Raw genomic sequence first — 16,036 nt, forward strand, 5'->3', positions numbered from 1 at the left:
CAGATACTCACGGGGGGACAGTGTGGAGGCCGGGGGGGAAGAGGGGGCAGACGAGGGGGCCGCCGACGGAGCTGGAAACGGTCACAGTCGAGTCAAACGACATCGAAACCTGAACTATTCAAACTTAAGGCTCTTTTATGCCTCTGCCTGTCCTCCTCGTTGTTTTCTGCTTCTCCTCAGAGCTTGTGGATGTGGAGCTGACCACTGGGGGCAGTAGTGAACACAAAAAGTGACGGGAACAAGCTTTTCCTGCAAATGCGATCTAAGTCCTACAGTAGGTGCCTCCATGTTTGTTTTTCGTGCACTTTTTCTTTCGTTTTGGTCAATTCTCTAACTGGCTTTGAGCGCCCTCTGGTGGTTACTTACTTACCAGAACACAGCCTTGATATTAGAAGCGGTTGAAAGTGTAAATGAGGGTACAAGAACCACACTTCGAATGCATAAAGCGGTTTACGTACGAAAATGGAGGATTAATGAGCTTTTAGAGTGACCATTTGTTTCTCTTTTAGTTGTCCTGCATGGTCATTTAGGCCCGTGAACACCGTGCCCATAGAAAACATGATAATATGAATATATATATTTTGGGCTGAAATTTGAGGTACTCAGTCCATTCAAATTGAAGTAAAAGGAATATTCTGATTCCAATTCCTCTCATCCATCTCATTATTTTATATTTGTAGGACATATACACACGTCATAACTTATTAATGCTACAACACTGCTGATTATTCACAACAGTTCTTAAAAGTTGTCCAAAACACTTACAAATTAAATGTAAAAAGCTGTAATAATAGTTGGATAATGCGATGGCTGTTAAAGGAGAAGTACGTAACATTCTTGTCAGTCCCTGTGATGGTTAAATATTTATTTTTACAGATTATTTTGAGTCTGTTCTCTGACAGTGTCTTTTCACAAGGGAACAGCAGGGGGAGCACTCTTGCGAAAATGTTTTAAAAATTACTGTTTTAATGGGTAATATTAAAATGACTTCTCCAGTTTGTCACATCAAATATCATACATATGTTTAATTCAGTTTTATGGCAAAAGTCCATTTGTAATTTTAAAGTATCGCTTATTTTAAATAGAAAAAGCTGGTATTGAATCGATTTCCACATCCTGCAACAAACAATGTCTTTTTACGTTTATTCGTTTATTTACCGCAGGTGGAATTCGTGGACGAATCGCTTGAGTTGCATCTACCATGAAAATAAATGTATAAATAAATAAAAACGCAGATCAAGGTCAAATTCTCAAGCTCGTGTCACATTACGCTAACTTCACACTTTCAAGACTCCCTAAACCACGTTTTAAAAGCACTTTCTTCCCATTGTTCAACTTGAAACTAAAGTTTGCTGACTGGATGTTATGCCAGACGTGAAACAAAAACAAGGACACGTAACACTTTTGGTTTGACTATGATGTATTTGATCCTGTTTGTTCCAACGGCAGTGTCAGCTTTCTCTGAGCCGTGAAAAGCCTATTCTTCAAATTCACAGCATCAATTTATGAAAAACAAACATGATTAATTTTTTCCAATTATTTTTGGGATGTCTGCAGCTTGTATTTTGTGTTTGCTCTCTCTTTGGTTGAGTTTTTCCTTTTCTTTTTAATATGTTTTTTAATATGTTCTTTAATTAAAAAAATATCCAAAAAATCTTCTTTTTTTTTTTTTTTTTTTTTTTTTACAAAAGCAGGTGTGTGAAAAAATACACAAAAATGCACAAAAATTATAACTAGAAAAACAAATAATTAGCACTATCAATAGAAAAAAATAATGAATCACACTTTTGAAATCGCAATGTGTGTTTTTTTATGTCATAATTTAAATGTAAAATAAAGCTTAATTTGAAATAGTTCCACACATTTTTGCTTTCTGACATTTTAATAGCTAATTCATAATTATTTCCCAAATCTAACACACATTATTTAAAGGTTTAGGGCAGTGTTTTTGTGAAATCTGTGTGGCTGTATGTTTCAGGTAAATGTACAGGACCAAGGCAAGTATTTAACCCATATTTTTACTACTACTACTCGCTTTAACGTTCTCAAGCAACTTTTATTTTTCTCACGGCGATCACAGTATTCAAGAACTGCAACGATTAATGGACTAATGGAGACTAGTCGCCTGTCGTTTGCTTGCTTATGCAGACTCAAAAACACTTGTAAAAAGACCTTTTGCCAGCGACATTCATAAAACAAAATGTCAAAAGAGAATAAAGCGTTTCGGATTTTCATCAATAATACACTTTATTTGTACATATATGTCTTCAGTCAACATATTTCAACCTTTATTTGGTTAAAAATGTATTTAAAAATGTACAAAAGAAATGAATTTTGACTATTTATTTTGCACTATGATTTTTAAAATACATTTATAACCAAATACAGGTTGAAATATGGTGACTGAAGACTTGTAGAAAGAGAATATTTACAAAAAAGTGTAATATTGATGACATGAAGATAAATCTAGGTTTTTATTATTGTTATAAATGCCTGTTTTACCCTTGAAGCCCACAAACGGCTTTTTATTATGCGATGCCTTGTACATAAATGCTTCTGCCAAAAGTCTGAACTCCTGAGACTCACGCCCACTCTGCCCGGGCTGGACGTCTCCTCTGGGTGCAGGAGGGTCACACACACCGGATGCTTTTAGTGTGTAAATTTAAATGTGGCTGTGAGCCGAGGGTCATTATGTCTGTTTGGGGGTTTTTCATATTTTTTTCTATATGTTTTAAAATGTGTGTGCCGTCTTTTCTCACCTGAAAAAGAGGTTTCAATCTCAATATGTTCTTACCTGGTTAATAAAGGTTAAATAAAAATAATATGATATAAAAAATAAATGTATAAAATAGTAATTAAAGAAAAAATGCAAGTGAATGAATAAAATGAATAAAATGAATAAAATGAATAAAATGAATAAAATGAATAAAATGAATAAAATGAATAAAATAAAATATTGATTTAGTGAAATAAAAAAAACAAAATAGAATTGAATAGAATAGGTCTTTTTGTAAGTGTTTTCGAGATTGTAAAGTTCAGACAACGATTATGATGAACAAGTCGACTAGTTACAGCCTGTGACAGCCCTGTAAATTACACAATTGTATTCTAGGTTTAAAAATATGGAGAACCCGTTTCTAATCAATTAGTATATTCAAGCAATATTGCCTAATCATATTTGGCAGTCACGTTGCCAGTGGGTATGTGTATTATTTCTTTCTATCTGTCCGTTGAATTAACTTCTTTATGTTGTCTAGGGGGTTATACAAGTATCTAGGGTTAAAAGAGAGAAGAAATAAGTGAGGAGAGGGGTGTGGTCTATCTCTACGGTCTAAGCTAGTGACACTTCCGTCTACAGAAACCAACCTGAAATCTTTTTTTTCACGTAATGGACCCGGGTCACTTTCTCTGGAAATGCAAACACTTGTCGTCATGGTTACAGTTCGGTATCGTGTCAACAACTTCATGAGTACTTTTCAATTTTTAAACGAAAGGTGCGCAATGTAAGTTTTTCTGTATCACTTTCTAATGACACTGTTAATTGCCATAATAAAGCATGAACAGAGGCAGAATTCATTCATCATTTTCATCACATTCAAACATAGAGCACCTTTAATGTTAAGATCCACATTATGATGATGTAAGGTCTATTTACTCTTTTACTTTACGGTTAAAGTGGCCATAATTTCTACTGTTTTCTACTGAGATATTTGGATGATTTTTGTCATAAACCTCACTTTGACATACATTTCCGAAACATCAACTTGAAATGTTGTTATTGGCCCTAAATTTGAAGATGGACTTTAAAATAAATGGGACTTTTTTGTTGGATTAGACTACTACTAGTAGCTACTTTTTACTTTGTTTTTTTCTCTCTGGTATGTTGTATATTTGTATGTTTATGTATTTAAAAAAACATGTTTTCATGGAAGTCAATGGGTGAAAAATGTCTTAAAATAATAATTAAAACATCATCTGAGCCAAAGTTGTTGCTACTATTTGACATTTCCAAGACTGTGAAAAACGGTAAAAACTAATTCAGCCTGCATTCATATTTCAAATGAAAAATATGCCATTTTATGTGATATTTTCACCACCTCTGTTGCTTTTTCCTAAGATTGTTAAAATTAAGTAGTTAAGCCTGAATAATTTCTACTATTTCAAATTCCAATTATTTTAATCTTTCATTCTACAAATTCAATCTCTGTTTATGCTTTATTAGAGTTAGAAATGTTTGAATATTTTTTATAAGGAATTATACTTCCTTATTTCACAGTTTGACACCGCAGCTTTAATGCTTAAATACTTAATACCCTAAACTCTTAATTAAGTAGTTACTCAGCCTGAATCGTGGTTAATAAACCATTTGCTTGTTATTAATGAAGTCTCTGCTCATGCTTTGTTAAGGATTATTAAGTGTAGTCAATATAAAGTAATATCTCTTGTTTTTATTTGTATGCATTTCAGAAATAGAAAAAATTATAAATGAATAGAAATAGAGTAATACTAGTACATCTGCTACTCTCACTGTATGACTTCTTTTTCTACACACATGTGAAATATGTCAGAAAGTCTAATTAGCAAAGGGGCTCCTTATGATTCGTCCACTTCTATAAACGGCAATATTATCTCAAAATATGTACCTGAAAATGAACATGGGCTCTCTTTAAAAATGTAAATGTAATAGTGGCTTAGGTGAATATGGAGAGCGGTTCTGGGCTACGGTGAGCGAGGTGAACATGTCTGATGATGTGAGAGGGACTTACTTGTGTGCACAAAGTCTGAGCAGTCCAGCGGAACACAAACAGATGGAAACAGGAGCAATGGAAAAAGAAAAAGACATGATGAAATGAAAACATGAGAGAGAGAAAGTGCCACCACATCCTTCAGCTTCTACCGCAAACGTCGGCTGTAATATCAAAGGTTGTCATGCTAAACAGACTTTTTGTTTGAATTGAAAACAAATACAATAATTGGAGTTAAAAATGGTAGGTATATATAAAAAATATATATAACAATGCAATTGTTGTTATGGAGATATGCAAAATTAATTTAATTGAAAAAACGACAGAAACGTCATATAACGTGATATTTATGGTCTTTTGTGGTTTATTTTATGGTTTAAAATATAGTTTGAATATTGCTATCGCTAAGATATTTTAAAATTCAAGATTTATTTATATCAAGACATTAATTTTTGTCAATATCGCCCGCTGCTACATGAATTTGTGTTTGTTTCAATCCTCACGTTCCATCAACCCACGACAAACTGCTGGACATGTCACACTTGAGGTAAACAAAAAAAAAAGTTAGCCACTAATAAGTTGTCAAATTATTTCTTGCAGTTTTTTTTATATATTTTTTAATTTATCTGCATATATATTTCATTTTTGGATCAGTTGGAGTGGAGAGCTCCCACTGGAGTCATCAACCCTATGGAGCTGAGGGCTAACGCCAAGGGCACCGAGTTGGTCAAGGGCTTGGTTCAATTTGCCTCCAAATTCGTCATAATCAAATAATATGAGATATTATTTGCTAAATGTGCATTTGTGGGGCATTTATCATCAAGAAAACCTAATCTTAATTCACAACAAAACAGCAGTTCAAAAGAATATTAGGAAATCATATATATTTGTAGTAAAACGTGCATTAACTCTTTTAATTAATAAACTAATGTAATTGTCAAGATATATACTTTATTTTCTGGACTATAAGTCACACATTTTTTCATAGTTTTGGCCGGGGTGCGACTTATACTCCAGAGCGACTTATATGTGATATAATTATTATTTTAGACATTATTTTGTTATTTTAAAGATCCACCTATAAATGTAAGATATATCATAAATCATTCATCTTTATTGTGTTCAGTGTGTTAAACGGGGTTTTAACAGAAACACTGAACAGCCTAAAATATATAAACCTGTGTTGGAGACAATACATTTCACAAACATTATTTTAAGCCATGAAATGCAAAAAATAATAAAAAATCTCATTACAAAGTCTGAATAATACACGGCAGAACCTTGTAAAGTTGCATCTGAGTGAAGGATGTGGGCGCACAGTACAGCTTTTATACTGAAAAATGAGAAACCAAAAGAATTTCAGGCAAATGCTTGGGATAAAACTGCATGCAACAGAACAGTGTAACAGAGATGTAGCAGAATGGCTGTTCCTGCAGGGTCAGGAGGCAGTGGTGCAGTGACAGGGTTGGACCACAGGAGGCAGCAGACCGTGGCGTCGTATGGAAACGATAAGAACAGGTCAAATGAAATACAGGCTCAAACGACTTCATGACGAACACAGAAAGAGGTGGAAATAAAGTCACGTTTGGATGAAAAATTACGTTAACAAAACACATTAGCGATAGCATTCACATCATACTTCAACCATACTGTGTGAGTTACCTGACAATGTAACTATCCAAAGTTAAGTGTGTTTGTCATTGGTTGTTTTCACTTTCTTTAAAGGACACATACAGTATTATGCAAATTTGTGTGTGCTTTTAACCATGTACTAACATTGCTCAATCATTAAAAATACACTTGCGGTTGTATTTAGCTTTATTTGCGCTAGTTTCATTAATCCTGTTTACAAGGTTGACTTCTCTGCGCCTCAAAAAACACTCTCAGATTAAAGATCTGGACGTCTCCTGTGCTGGTTTTGAGTTCAGAGCATTTCTGCCGTCAAATCGCATTCATTACAACTGCGTGTTCATAAAGTATTAGCATGTCGACACAAGCTAGCTTTTGTTGGTTTCTCTAAGCTAGTTCCCGCTGTGTCACAAATTGAGTGCTAACATAAAAACCTGATGAGGGATGAGGACGTCTGATTGGTAGAAAATGTGTGTGCTTTACATAATTTTAAGTTCTAAAATATAAATAAGTAAGATGTACAAAATCATGTCACATTTAAATGACAATGACAAATAATACATAACATGTGTCCTTTAATTTGATGACAAAAGTCCATATAAAGGGCAAGGGATTACTTCATGTACTGTATATGTACTATAGTTTAATAAACAGAAAATACACAAACCTTTTTTTAATTATTAGCTTTTGTTCTCGCTATTTTAACAGTCCAACAGTAAGTATTTATAATTCACAATCTTAAAGGTGCACTATGTAATTTGATTGGTGGGGGGTTGTCCCTGCTTGTCACCATGTAGATGTTGCCTGGAATGTTCCACTGTATGGCATTAACCTTATCCATGGTGCATTTATTCATTCAATTATGAAAAAAAAAAAACACATTTCAGACAAAATATTGGCCCCATGGAAATAGAGAAGTTTAATGCTACACTGTGGAGCGTTCTAGGCAAAGCAATACTATCTCCATGGAAACAACCTTTAAATGTTATGTTAAAATGTACAACAGAAAATCCTCAATATGTGGATCTTTTGTAGTTTGACTCTATGAATTCACTATATGAAGTTAAAAATCTATCAACGATCATTAACTGTTATTTGTTGTTTGAAAAAAAATACATGTTCAACTGTGAGTCTCCTTTCCTTTCAAGCGGATACGTCTACTAATGGCATAAACATTCTTAGCCATAAACAAGGTCAAAACATCCGCATTTTGACACGACAATAGGATTCTAAGAAGCTCTCCATCTCAAACCACTTTAAACAAAAAGCCATTTACAACGACATGATTTGAAGGCTATTACAACATTCTGTATGGACATTTGATTGTCTAGTTCCATTATTAGACTTTTCAATCGAGACTTTCTTACGTAACAATCCATCAACATTTCCAACGTTTCTTTCCAACAATAACCCTTTAATTTCTAAATGCACTTCGATAGAGATTCTATTAGACTCCATGATGGACCTGTAGGACTCCAAGGTTTTTATGTTATTTGCAGTTCCTCAGACGGCTTAATGTACGGCCCATTTAAAGAAACCTGCATTTTAGACGTCCCTGTCTCAAGAAAGAAAGAAATGAGTCTGGCATTCAAAGAACAAGAACTAAACACCGTATTTTCTGCACTATAAGTCGCACCTTTTTTCATAGTTTTGGCCGGGGTGCGACTTATACTTATATTTATACTCATATAATTATACTCCGGAGCGGCTTATATATTATTATTTCATATTTTCACACTTGCAACCGCATTTCACACTTCAGTGCGACTTATATATGTGTTTTCTTCTCTATTATGCATTTTTTGGCTGGTGTGAATTATAGTCCAGTGCAACTTTAAATATGGTATACCCAAATATTCTCCATTTTCTTTTCATTCAGGTCAGCTCTTCACTGCATTATGAACATTTGGTATAAAAATGTACCTAAAAGCAGTCGGTCTTGTCAAAAGTGTCCCAGATACAAAACCATAAAGAAACTATTCTCGATACTGAAAAGAAATCCTTTCCTGAATACTTTTAGCATGGTCTTGATCTTTATTAGTATAAGACCACATATAAATATGAGAAAATGACTGCTATTTTGTGTTGAAAATCACACTCTTTTGTCTAAAATGTATTTGAAAAAATAAATTAAATTAAAAAAAAAAACCTTAGTATAGAAATCAAGTTTGAAATTTTAATATGACCTTTAATAACAATTCAGACCAGAGAGTCTTAAACAATAAAGAAAAAGAACAATTCAATTCAATTATTTTTCATTGATACTGGTTTGAATGATTTGGACAAATACCCTAACTAAATACGTTTTTTCCATTTTGTCGATTGTTATATTGTATAAGAAGCACAAACGAGTGAAGGTTGTCCAAGAAGTGCGCTGTTAGCATGCTAGTTTCTGTTAGCATTAGCTCTGTTTTTCACATTTTAAGATAAGATAAGATAAGATGATCCTTTAATGTCCACACATGGGGAAATTTCGTTGTTACAATGCAGTAGAAACAGGAGGAAAGGACAAAAAAACACTCTTAATAGAAGAACTCTTATGAACAAAACAAAAAAAAAACTCTCACAAGACTCCTTTCTTATCTTAATAGGGAATGGAGGAAAAAAAAAGAAAAAGATAAATAAAAATAAAAAGATAAAAAGACTTAATTATTAATTAATTAGTTACAGTGCCTACAATTCTATACAAAGTACGAGGCTAGCAACATGTTTTTGGTAATTTTGTGCAGCCTTAAACCAATCTTAAAAAAAAAGAAAAAGACTCCTTAACATGGTTGATATTATAAAAATGCAGCTATTACGCAGCTAATATGTTCGGACACACTTTTCCCTTGCCATTCCTCCGATTGGTCTATTTCTTAAAGGTTAGCGCTAAAACATGAAAAACAGAACTAATTTTAAACTCTTTTCAGTTATCCTCATTGCTCACTTACCTAATGCATTCTGGGCATCGTAATTATTCACCACGATGAGTCTACAAATGCTTTTCACAACTTTCCGAGGCGAGTTTTGCCTTCATGGTAACAGCTAGCATGCTAACATCGCACTTCCTGTTTCACGGAGAATAAAACGCTCTATAATTTTATGCAGACAACACACAGCAGTCTGATTTTATGTTGCTTTTACAGTGGGAAAACCATAATTTACTTTAATTTGACATAAATCAGGTACAGTCCCTTTGAATCGTGTACGAAATAGAGATTTAAGAAATGTTTTATATTATTTAATTTTTTTCCATATTAGCTACATTCCACAAACGAAATAACTCACATCAATCACTTATTTTTATCACCTCAAAAATGACATACCGTAGAGCATGACGGGACTATACATACATTTACGCAACTTTTCCCTCCACTCATTTAACATACACACATAACAAACACATACGTTTCTATAGAAAAGCAACAACGTCGGTTTGGGTTAACACTACATTATATTTGACTGACAAAATGCAGGCTGACACCAACTATGGGGCGAAAACAGCACCGCGTCGACAGCCCTAATGCCCAGTTGCTGTGCCGTGACTGTTGACAAGTGCAAGCGTTGCCTGTCAAATCCTATTCAGACGCTGTGATTTCAAATACGATTATGCCTCTACCTGCAACGATCGCAGGCGGCTGGCAGCGTGAGTTGCACAAAGAGACAGGAGGGGGAATGTGCACCAATGACTTGAATTCTGAATATGTGCTGTGTTTGGGGTTTTATAGAGTAGATTTGTGTAGTAAACTGGTCTATTTATCTTGTTTAATGTATTTCTACTGTTTAAAGGAGAACTAAGTAACAATTTTACCCTATTAAATGTCTTTGTAAGTCCCTGTGATGGTTAAAATATGTATTCTCGGGGAGTTTGAAGTGTCCATCGTTGCCCCCTGCTGTCTCTGGGAGGAAAACCAGCCTTACAACATGGCCGACATCGATCCGAAGACAACTATCCTGGGAAATCCTCTCTTTTTTTAAATATTTGGCAGCGTTAAATGTTTTATACTGTCAAGAAAACAAATTAAAACGAAGAAAAAAAAACAATTTCCAGGTCGGTTCTCTGATTGTGTAGTTTCACAATGGAGCTGCAGGGGGAGCTTTAATCTACCTCAAGGGTCGCACAATATATGGCAAAAATGATGCAATACACCATAACATCAAAGTTCTCCTTCTGACATAAATGCACAGTATTTAAAATAAAAATAAGAAAAACAATCATGATTCTCCTCAAGTCAGTATTAGCTTTGATTTAGTCTTGTTTTGTCTCTGTTGATTTTTTTTGTTTTTGTTTTTAATAGGGTATAAACATTTTTAATCTTAGTAATATTGTTATTGCAGAGCTCGCATATCACAATATATTTCAATATTGTGCAGTAATACTAATAAATTGTAATGTTTATGGGCATTTGGAGGTGCTGTTTGGGGGCCCATAATGATGTGGCTTCTAATACTTCGTCATGTCAAAACTTACATGGACTAACTAATATAAATCAAATAATAATAAATAAATAAGAAATCCAATAATGTTCTCTATTTTTACACAGAGTTTAAGTAGTTTGAAAAAGAAAAGACCTCTTTCATCACACTGTTAAGCTTTGTATTTCAATTCAACAATTTCCTTTGATGGCCAAAGTACCTCTCACCTTTTCTATTCATTATTGGTGTAAAAACAAGGTCTGTCTGACAGGCCGTCTAAAACATGTTTCATTCTTCGCATCAGGTTTTGACAAAAACTGAAAATAATCCATTTACTTTGATTTTATCCAAAGTGCCAGTCCGCTCCATGGGGCATTTCACTCTAAAAAAATAACACTGGCACCTGCACGAGGCGACCTGTTCTATTCACTTGATTCAGAAAATGTGAGTGGAGTTTTTGGCCCCAACACAAACAACACTAACATCACTTAATTGCTACACTTTTTGCTGATTGATTCAATTCGCTTTTTGGAGGCGATCCAGTGTCCAATTTTCTGACTTTTGGAGTTTTTAAGAAGAACCACAATTCAGAGCCACTTTTTGGGGGTTCTCTATCCTGCTTAGCAACAAAAGTCATTTCTATTAAAGATGCACCGATACCGATACTGCTGTTGGATATCGGCCGGCGCTGATCTAGAAAAATGAGCTGGATCGAGTACAGCCAATGAACTGATGTAATAATAAGACTCTACAGGTCCAGAACGTCTAAAAACTTAAAATAAAAATAATTAAATCAAAATGAATGAGCTGTTTTGTAGTCACTCGTAAAAGGAAGGATAAATACCAGTTACATAACACTTTTGGAGCAGTTTTGTGCACATTAACAAACTATATTCACTTATTCAGAAGCTGTCTACACTTACATCCCTGTGAATATCTTATAGTCTGTAGTTTATTTCTTTTGTTCATGTTAACTATAGGGTTACAGTTGTGTTTAATATGCTAATAGGTACAATTATCTGTGATCGAAAAGGTTAAAAAACATCCAACAATGTAACTCTACTAAAAGCATGACATAGTATACTAATATGATGAATACTTGTCTTATTAAGTGTGTGTTTTGGTTTCCCCTATTACATTAGTTATTAAAAAAAAAGAGTATTTTAATAAAAATCCATCCAACATTGTGACTTTCCCAAGTCTTCACAAACAAACGGCCTGAAGATCCTTCCACCCAACATCTCAAAACACGACTATGCAAGTTAAAACACAAAATTAAAATGAGGTATTCAAACAGAAATGAAATTGGGTTATACAACAGACGATGTAGGATCAACACATATTCGGGGTACGCACACATGAAACACAACATTCACGTCATTTTCTCATGGTTAAATTTACGTTCGGAGTGGACGGTCTGAATCGGGGGAGCACAGGCAGCGCAGGGTGGGGACAGAAGGGGGGCGGGTGTTACTTACGGACAGGCTCGGTCTTAAAGCTCATGGGCATGCTGCTCTCTCCCTCCCCTTTGCCATTGACGGCCGACATCCGGACCTCGTAAGAAGTCTCCGGCTTGAGTCCTGTGATGGTGATCTTTGTCAAGTCTGAAATGAGAGATCAAATGCAAGACGTTAATGTGGTTCTGAATGGTAAAGGTCCTCCTGTTCTAAGATTAAACTGACATTCTAATTGTTGTGTTTTTATTAATAACAGAATGTGTGTTTATTTATGTATCTCTCTTATTTTTTGTATATTTTTTTAAAGAAATGGAAACAAAACAGAAAGAAATAAGAACTCTGTTAAATGTTATTTTTTATTTAATGTTATTTTTTATTTATTTTATTTTATTTTATTCATTGTATTCATTTTATTCATTTTATTCATTTTATTTATTTATTTTCTTCTGCCATACGTAATTCGAAAGGTATCCATCTATTGGCATTTCGCAGTTCTATGTCCCTGGTACAAAACATTATATTAAATCAAAGTATTTTATGCTTTATTTCATTTTCGTTTTTTAGAATAGTTTGACCCGTTGTCTCTATGGAACAGGACAGTAGCAGGAAATGGGGATGACAGACACTGCGGCCTGGCATATGTGCTGTCCACTCGGCCACAGAGCAGCACAATTGGAACATTATCTCAATATTTACGTACAATCGAAGCAGAATGTATTTTTTATTTTTTAAACTAACATGAATAAGTAATAATAAATGATCCTCTGTGTTTTTAAAGACCATACAAACCTCACCACACAGGCACTATTATTTACAACAACACTTCATCTGCTGTTCTGTCAAATAAATAATATGAGACATAGTTCATAAAACAAAGTAAAACTAGAAATGTCCTGTACTTTTGTCAGAAGTATACATTCTGTCTTCCCCTTCTCAGCAGTATCCATACATTCCCTGGAGCAATAGTTCACGCTTCACTTGAAAACTTCATATAAAAACGTTGTCACAGTAATGGAAAAGTGTTTATTCTACAGTCGCACATATTTCTCACCCATGAAATGACTATTCACTATTCATTACGCTGATAGTTGGAAGACAATAGGCTGTTTTCATACGGTCTGCAGCTCAAACAATCTGAGCATTACCTTTCCCACATCATGTAACTATTTTAAGAATATTTATATCCCAAAGAAGGCGTGATATGAATACATTATGCTAAATTGACTTTTTGGAGCTTTTCAGAAACATTTGTTTCTGTAATAATGCATATAGTCTCCCTCTGCAAGCTCCTCTGTGTTTTAGAAGTCATTACTTTCACCTGACCAGTTGCTGTTGTTTTTAGCTTGCTACAAACTCTTCAATTTGTCACCGAATGTCAGTCTAGTGCCCTCTGCTGGCCTTTTGTACAACAACACATTTGATGGAAACTAAAGCCTTAAGACATTTCCAGGACACACTAAGCTATCTAAAGCACGAAAAAATATATCTTTAGAGTTAAGCCATGCCAATTTTGTATTTCAAAATTCTACTTTCCCTACCGATGCCAGCAGAGGGCACCAGACTCTTCACGGTTGCGAGTAATGGCCTAATCCAAGCATTCACCTTGAAACTGCAAATGCAAACGAAACATACTGCATTTTCTCTACTTTGAAGGACACATTTTTATTTGTACTTCTTTGCCACCATCTGCAGTCCATGGTTCACACAGTATAAAAGGCCAAGGAACAATGGGGAAACAAACAAAACCAAGCTATTGAAACAACGTGCCCTGACATGCTAATGTAAGCATGTCACTTTGTAATGAATGCAATACAGAAATGATCAAGTCTGGCGATGGTTTATGGACTTAAAACAGCACAGAAGATTTCTAGACTTCCACTATTGACATCACAATTCTGGGAGGTGTTTTGTGAGGCGCTGAGAAGGAGCAAAGATTAAACAGAATTAATAAAGCAAGCGTTAACGAAGCTAAATATAACTCTGATGAGGGAACAACAATGCCGTTTAAACTTTCAGTTGCAGTTCTTTCTATTGCTAAAACACACAGTGAACAGGTTCGCTTCTCCACAGATCTGGCGTCTCACAGGGGAGGGTCTAAGGGTAGGGGATGTCGGGACGTTTGATCATTTCGCTGTGATTTTGGACATAACAAAAATAAACTGATTGAATTGAAATGGAATTCTTGCTAAAAGTGTGGAAAAAACGCAAACTTTGACAAATGTACCCACTTTTCATCTTGCTAAGCACAGACCACCTTCATCTTTGGACTGTACATTTTCAGTTACGTAGCATTTTTGTATGCACAGTTTAATAATAATATAGCATCACCATCATGCCAACTCCATACTGTGAACATCTCCATAGAGACATAGTGCACCTATAATCTTGATCAAAGCAAAGTTGCCTCGATCATAAATCAGAAGTCTGCCTCCTTGAGAGTCTGCATGCGCTGTCACGGTTAACAGCCATGTTTGGTGATGCAGTTGAGCTGTTAGCCGGTGTTAGCATGGCGCTGTGTGTTCCGTGCTATGTCTGCTGGTTTGATATGCAGCTCCTGGGTCTGTGCTGTCAGTACGGCTGTCATATTCAGAAGGATCGCTCCCTCGACGCGGCGTCACGAGCACTGGCAACAGATAGGAGCAGTCGCAGTGGGACGGAGGGGTATTAGCTCGGCCTGTCTCTCAAATGCACAGCGTTTCCAGAAGCAGCCGCAACAGGAACTGCCAGGGATTGAAAATATGAAGCATAATATTAAGTGTTCTTTTCTTAAAATTCAGTTTTTCAGTGCCTTTTTGACTGACATTGTGTTTTCGGCGATGCTTGTAAATGCAGCCCAATCCGACAAAAAGCTAGCTTGTTTCCTTTGAGAGACATTTGGCTGGTTGAAGAAAATAACTAACTTGGCGAACAGGCTCACATTCTATAATTTGATGATTTTATAATTTCAATGAAACAGTATGAAAGTGGCAAGGGTTTTGAAACCATTATTACTTGTCAAAGATTAGTTCCACAAAATTGCCATTTCAACTTTATGGGTAAAAGTGCTTTAGAGTGACGTCTTTATGATTGAATTCATGGCACGACCTTAGTGAACCCGGGACCCAAAGAATAATACAGTCAATTTGAGTGTCAATCCAAAAGGTTATGCTTTTGTGAAAGTTGAAAATACAATGGCCAGAATTTTTATATTGAAATACACCTGGACGTTATTGGACCAAATGTCAAAAATGTACATACTTTTTTTCAGATTTTCATTCCCAATATTCCCAATCTTTATTTGCTTAAAATTAATTCAAAAATCTCACTGTGAGAATTGCTGACTAGTCGACTCTGTTAGTTGCAGCCCTAATTGTTCCATCCCAGAACCATTCATGCAAATTTCCTCTCACTTCTCCCCGTGAGTCGTTGTAACAAATTGAATCACTTATATTCAGATTAAATTTGTAGTGATGCTTTTAGAGGTCTAACAACCACAAATCACGCCGACACTAGCAACCACGCAAGTCTGTTAAAGCACATTTGCCAAAGGCTTTCTCCACCGCGAACGCTCCTTCTTAGCGCTAATAAAGCTAATGCGTCCTGTGAGATTCTCCCAAACGCTGACCCTGAATTGTGAATCAAAGCTCATCTACCTCATTGGAACATCACTGGCTTTTTGCTTTCAGAGAAGCGAGGCTAAGTGGCGGGTATGGAGGGACTAAATCAGGCAGGATCAGAGCTAGCGAGCCGCGGGGATCGTAGCGTCGCTAAAACGGGGCTGCGCTCGGAGTCTACTCGGCCTTCTGACATACGCTGACTTTATTTAAT

General features: G+C 35.3%; 1 protein-coding gene across 7 annotated transcripts in view; it reads right to left on the reverse strand.

The window, feature by feature from the left end:
- ncam1a (neural cell adhesion molecule 1a) overlaps nucleotides 1-16,036 on the reverse strand; it is a 527,426-nt gene that overhangs the window by 50,126 nt on the left and 461,264 nt on the right. For 4 of the 7 annotated variants that reach the window (XM_072446942.1, XM_072446941.1, XM_072446944.1 and 1 more), the window contains one exon: nucleotides 12,251-12,376. In XM_072446942.1, the coding sequence (XP_072303043.1) occupies nucleotides 12,251-12,376 (126 nt within the window). Of the gene's footprint in view, nucleotides 1-3,366; nucleotides 3,409-4,766; nucleotides 4,782-12,250; nucleotides 12,377-16,036 lie in introns of all 7 variants that reach the window. The other 3 variants (XM_072446938.1, XM_072446943.1, XM_072446939.1) reach the window with 2 other exon arrangements.

The sequence above is a fragment of the Eucyclogobius newberryi genome, unplaced genomic scaffold (assembly GCF_026437365.1).
Source record: "Eucyclogobius newberryi isolate DKJ021-1_F unplaced genomic scaffold, fEucNew1.0.hap1 SCAF_15, whole genome shotgun sequence".
NCBI classification, from domain to species: Eukaryota; Metazoa; Chordata; class Actinopteri; order Gobiiformes; family Gobiidae; genus Eucyclogobius; species Eucyclogobius newberryi.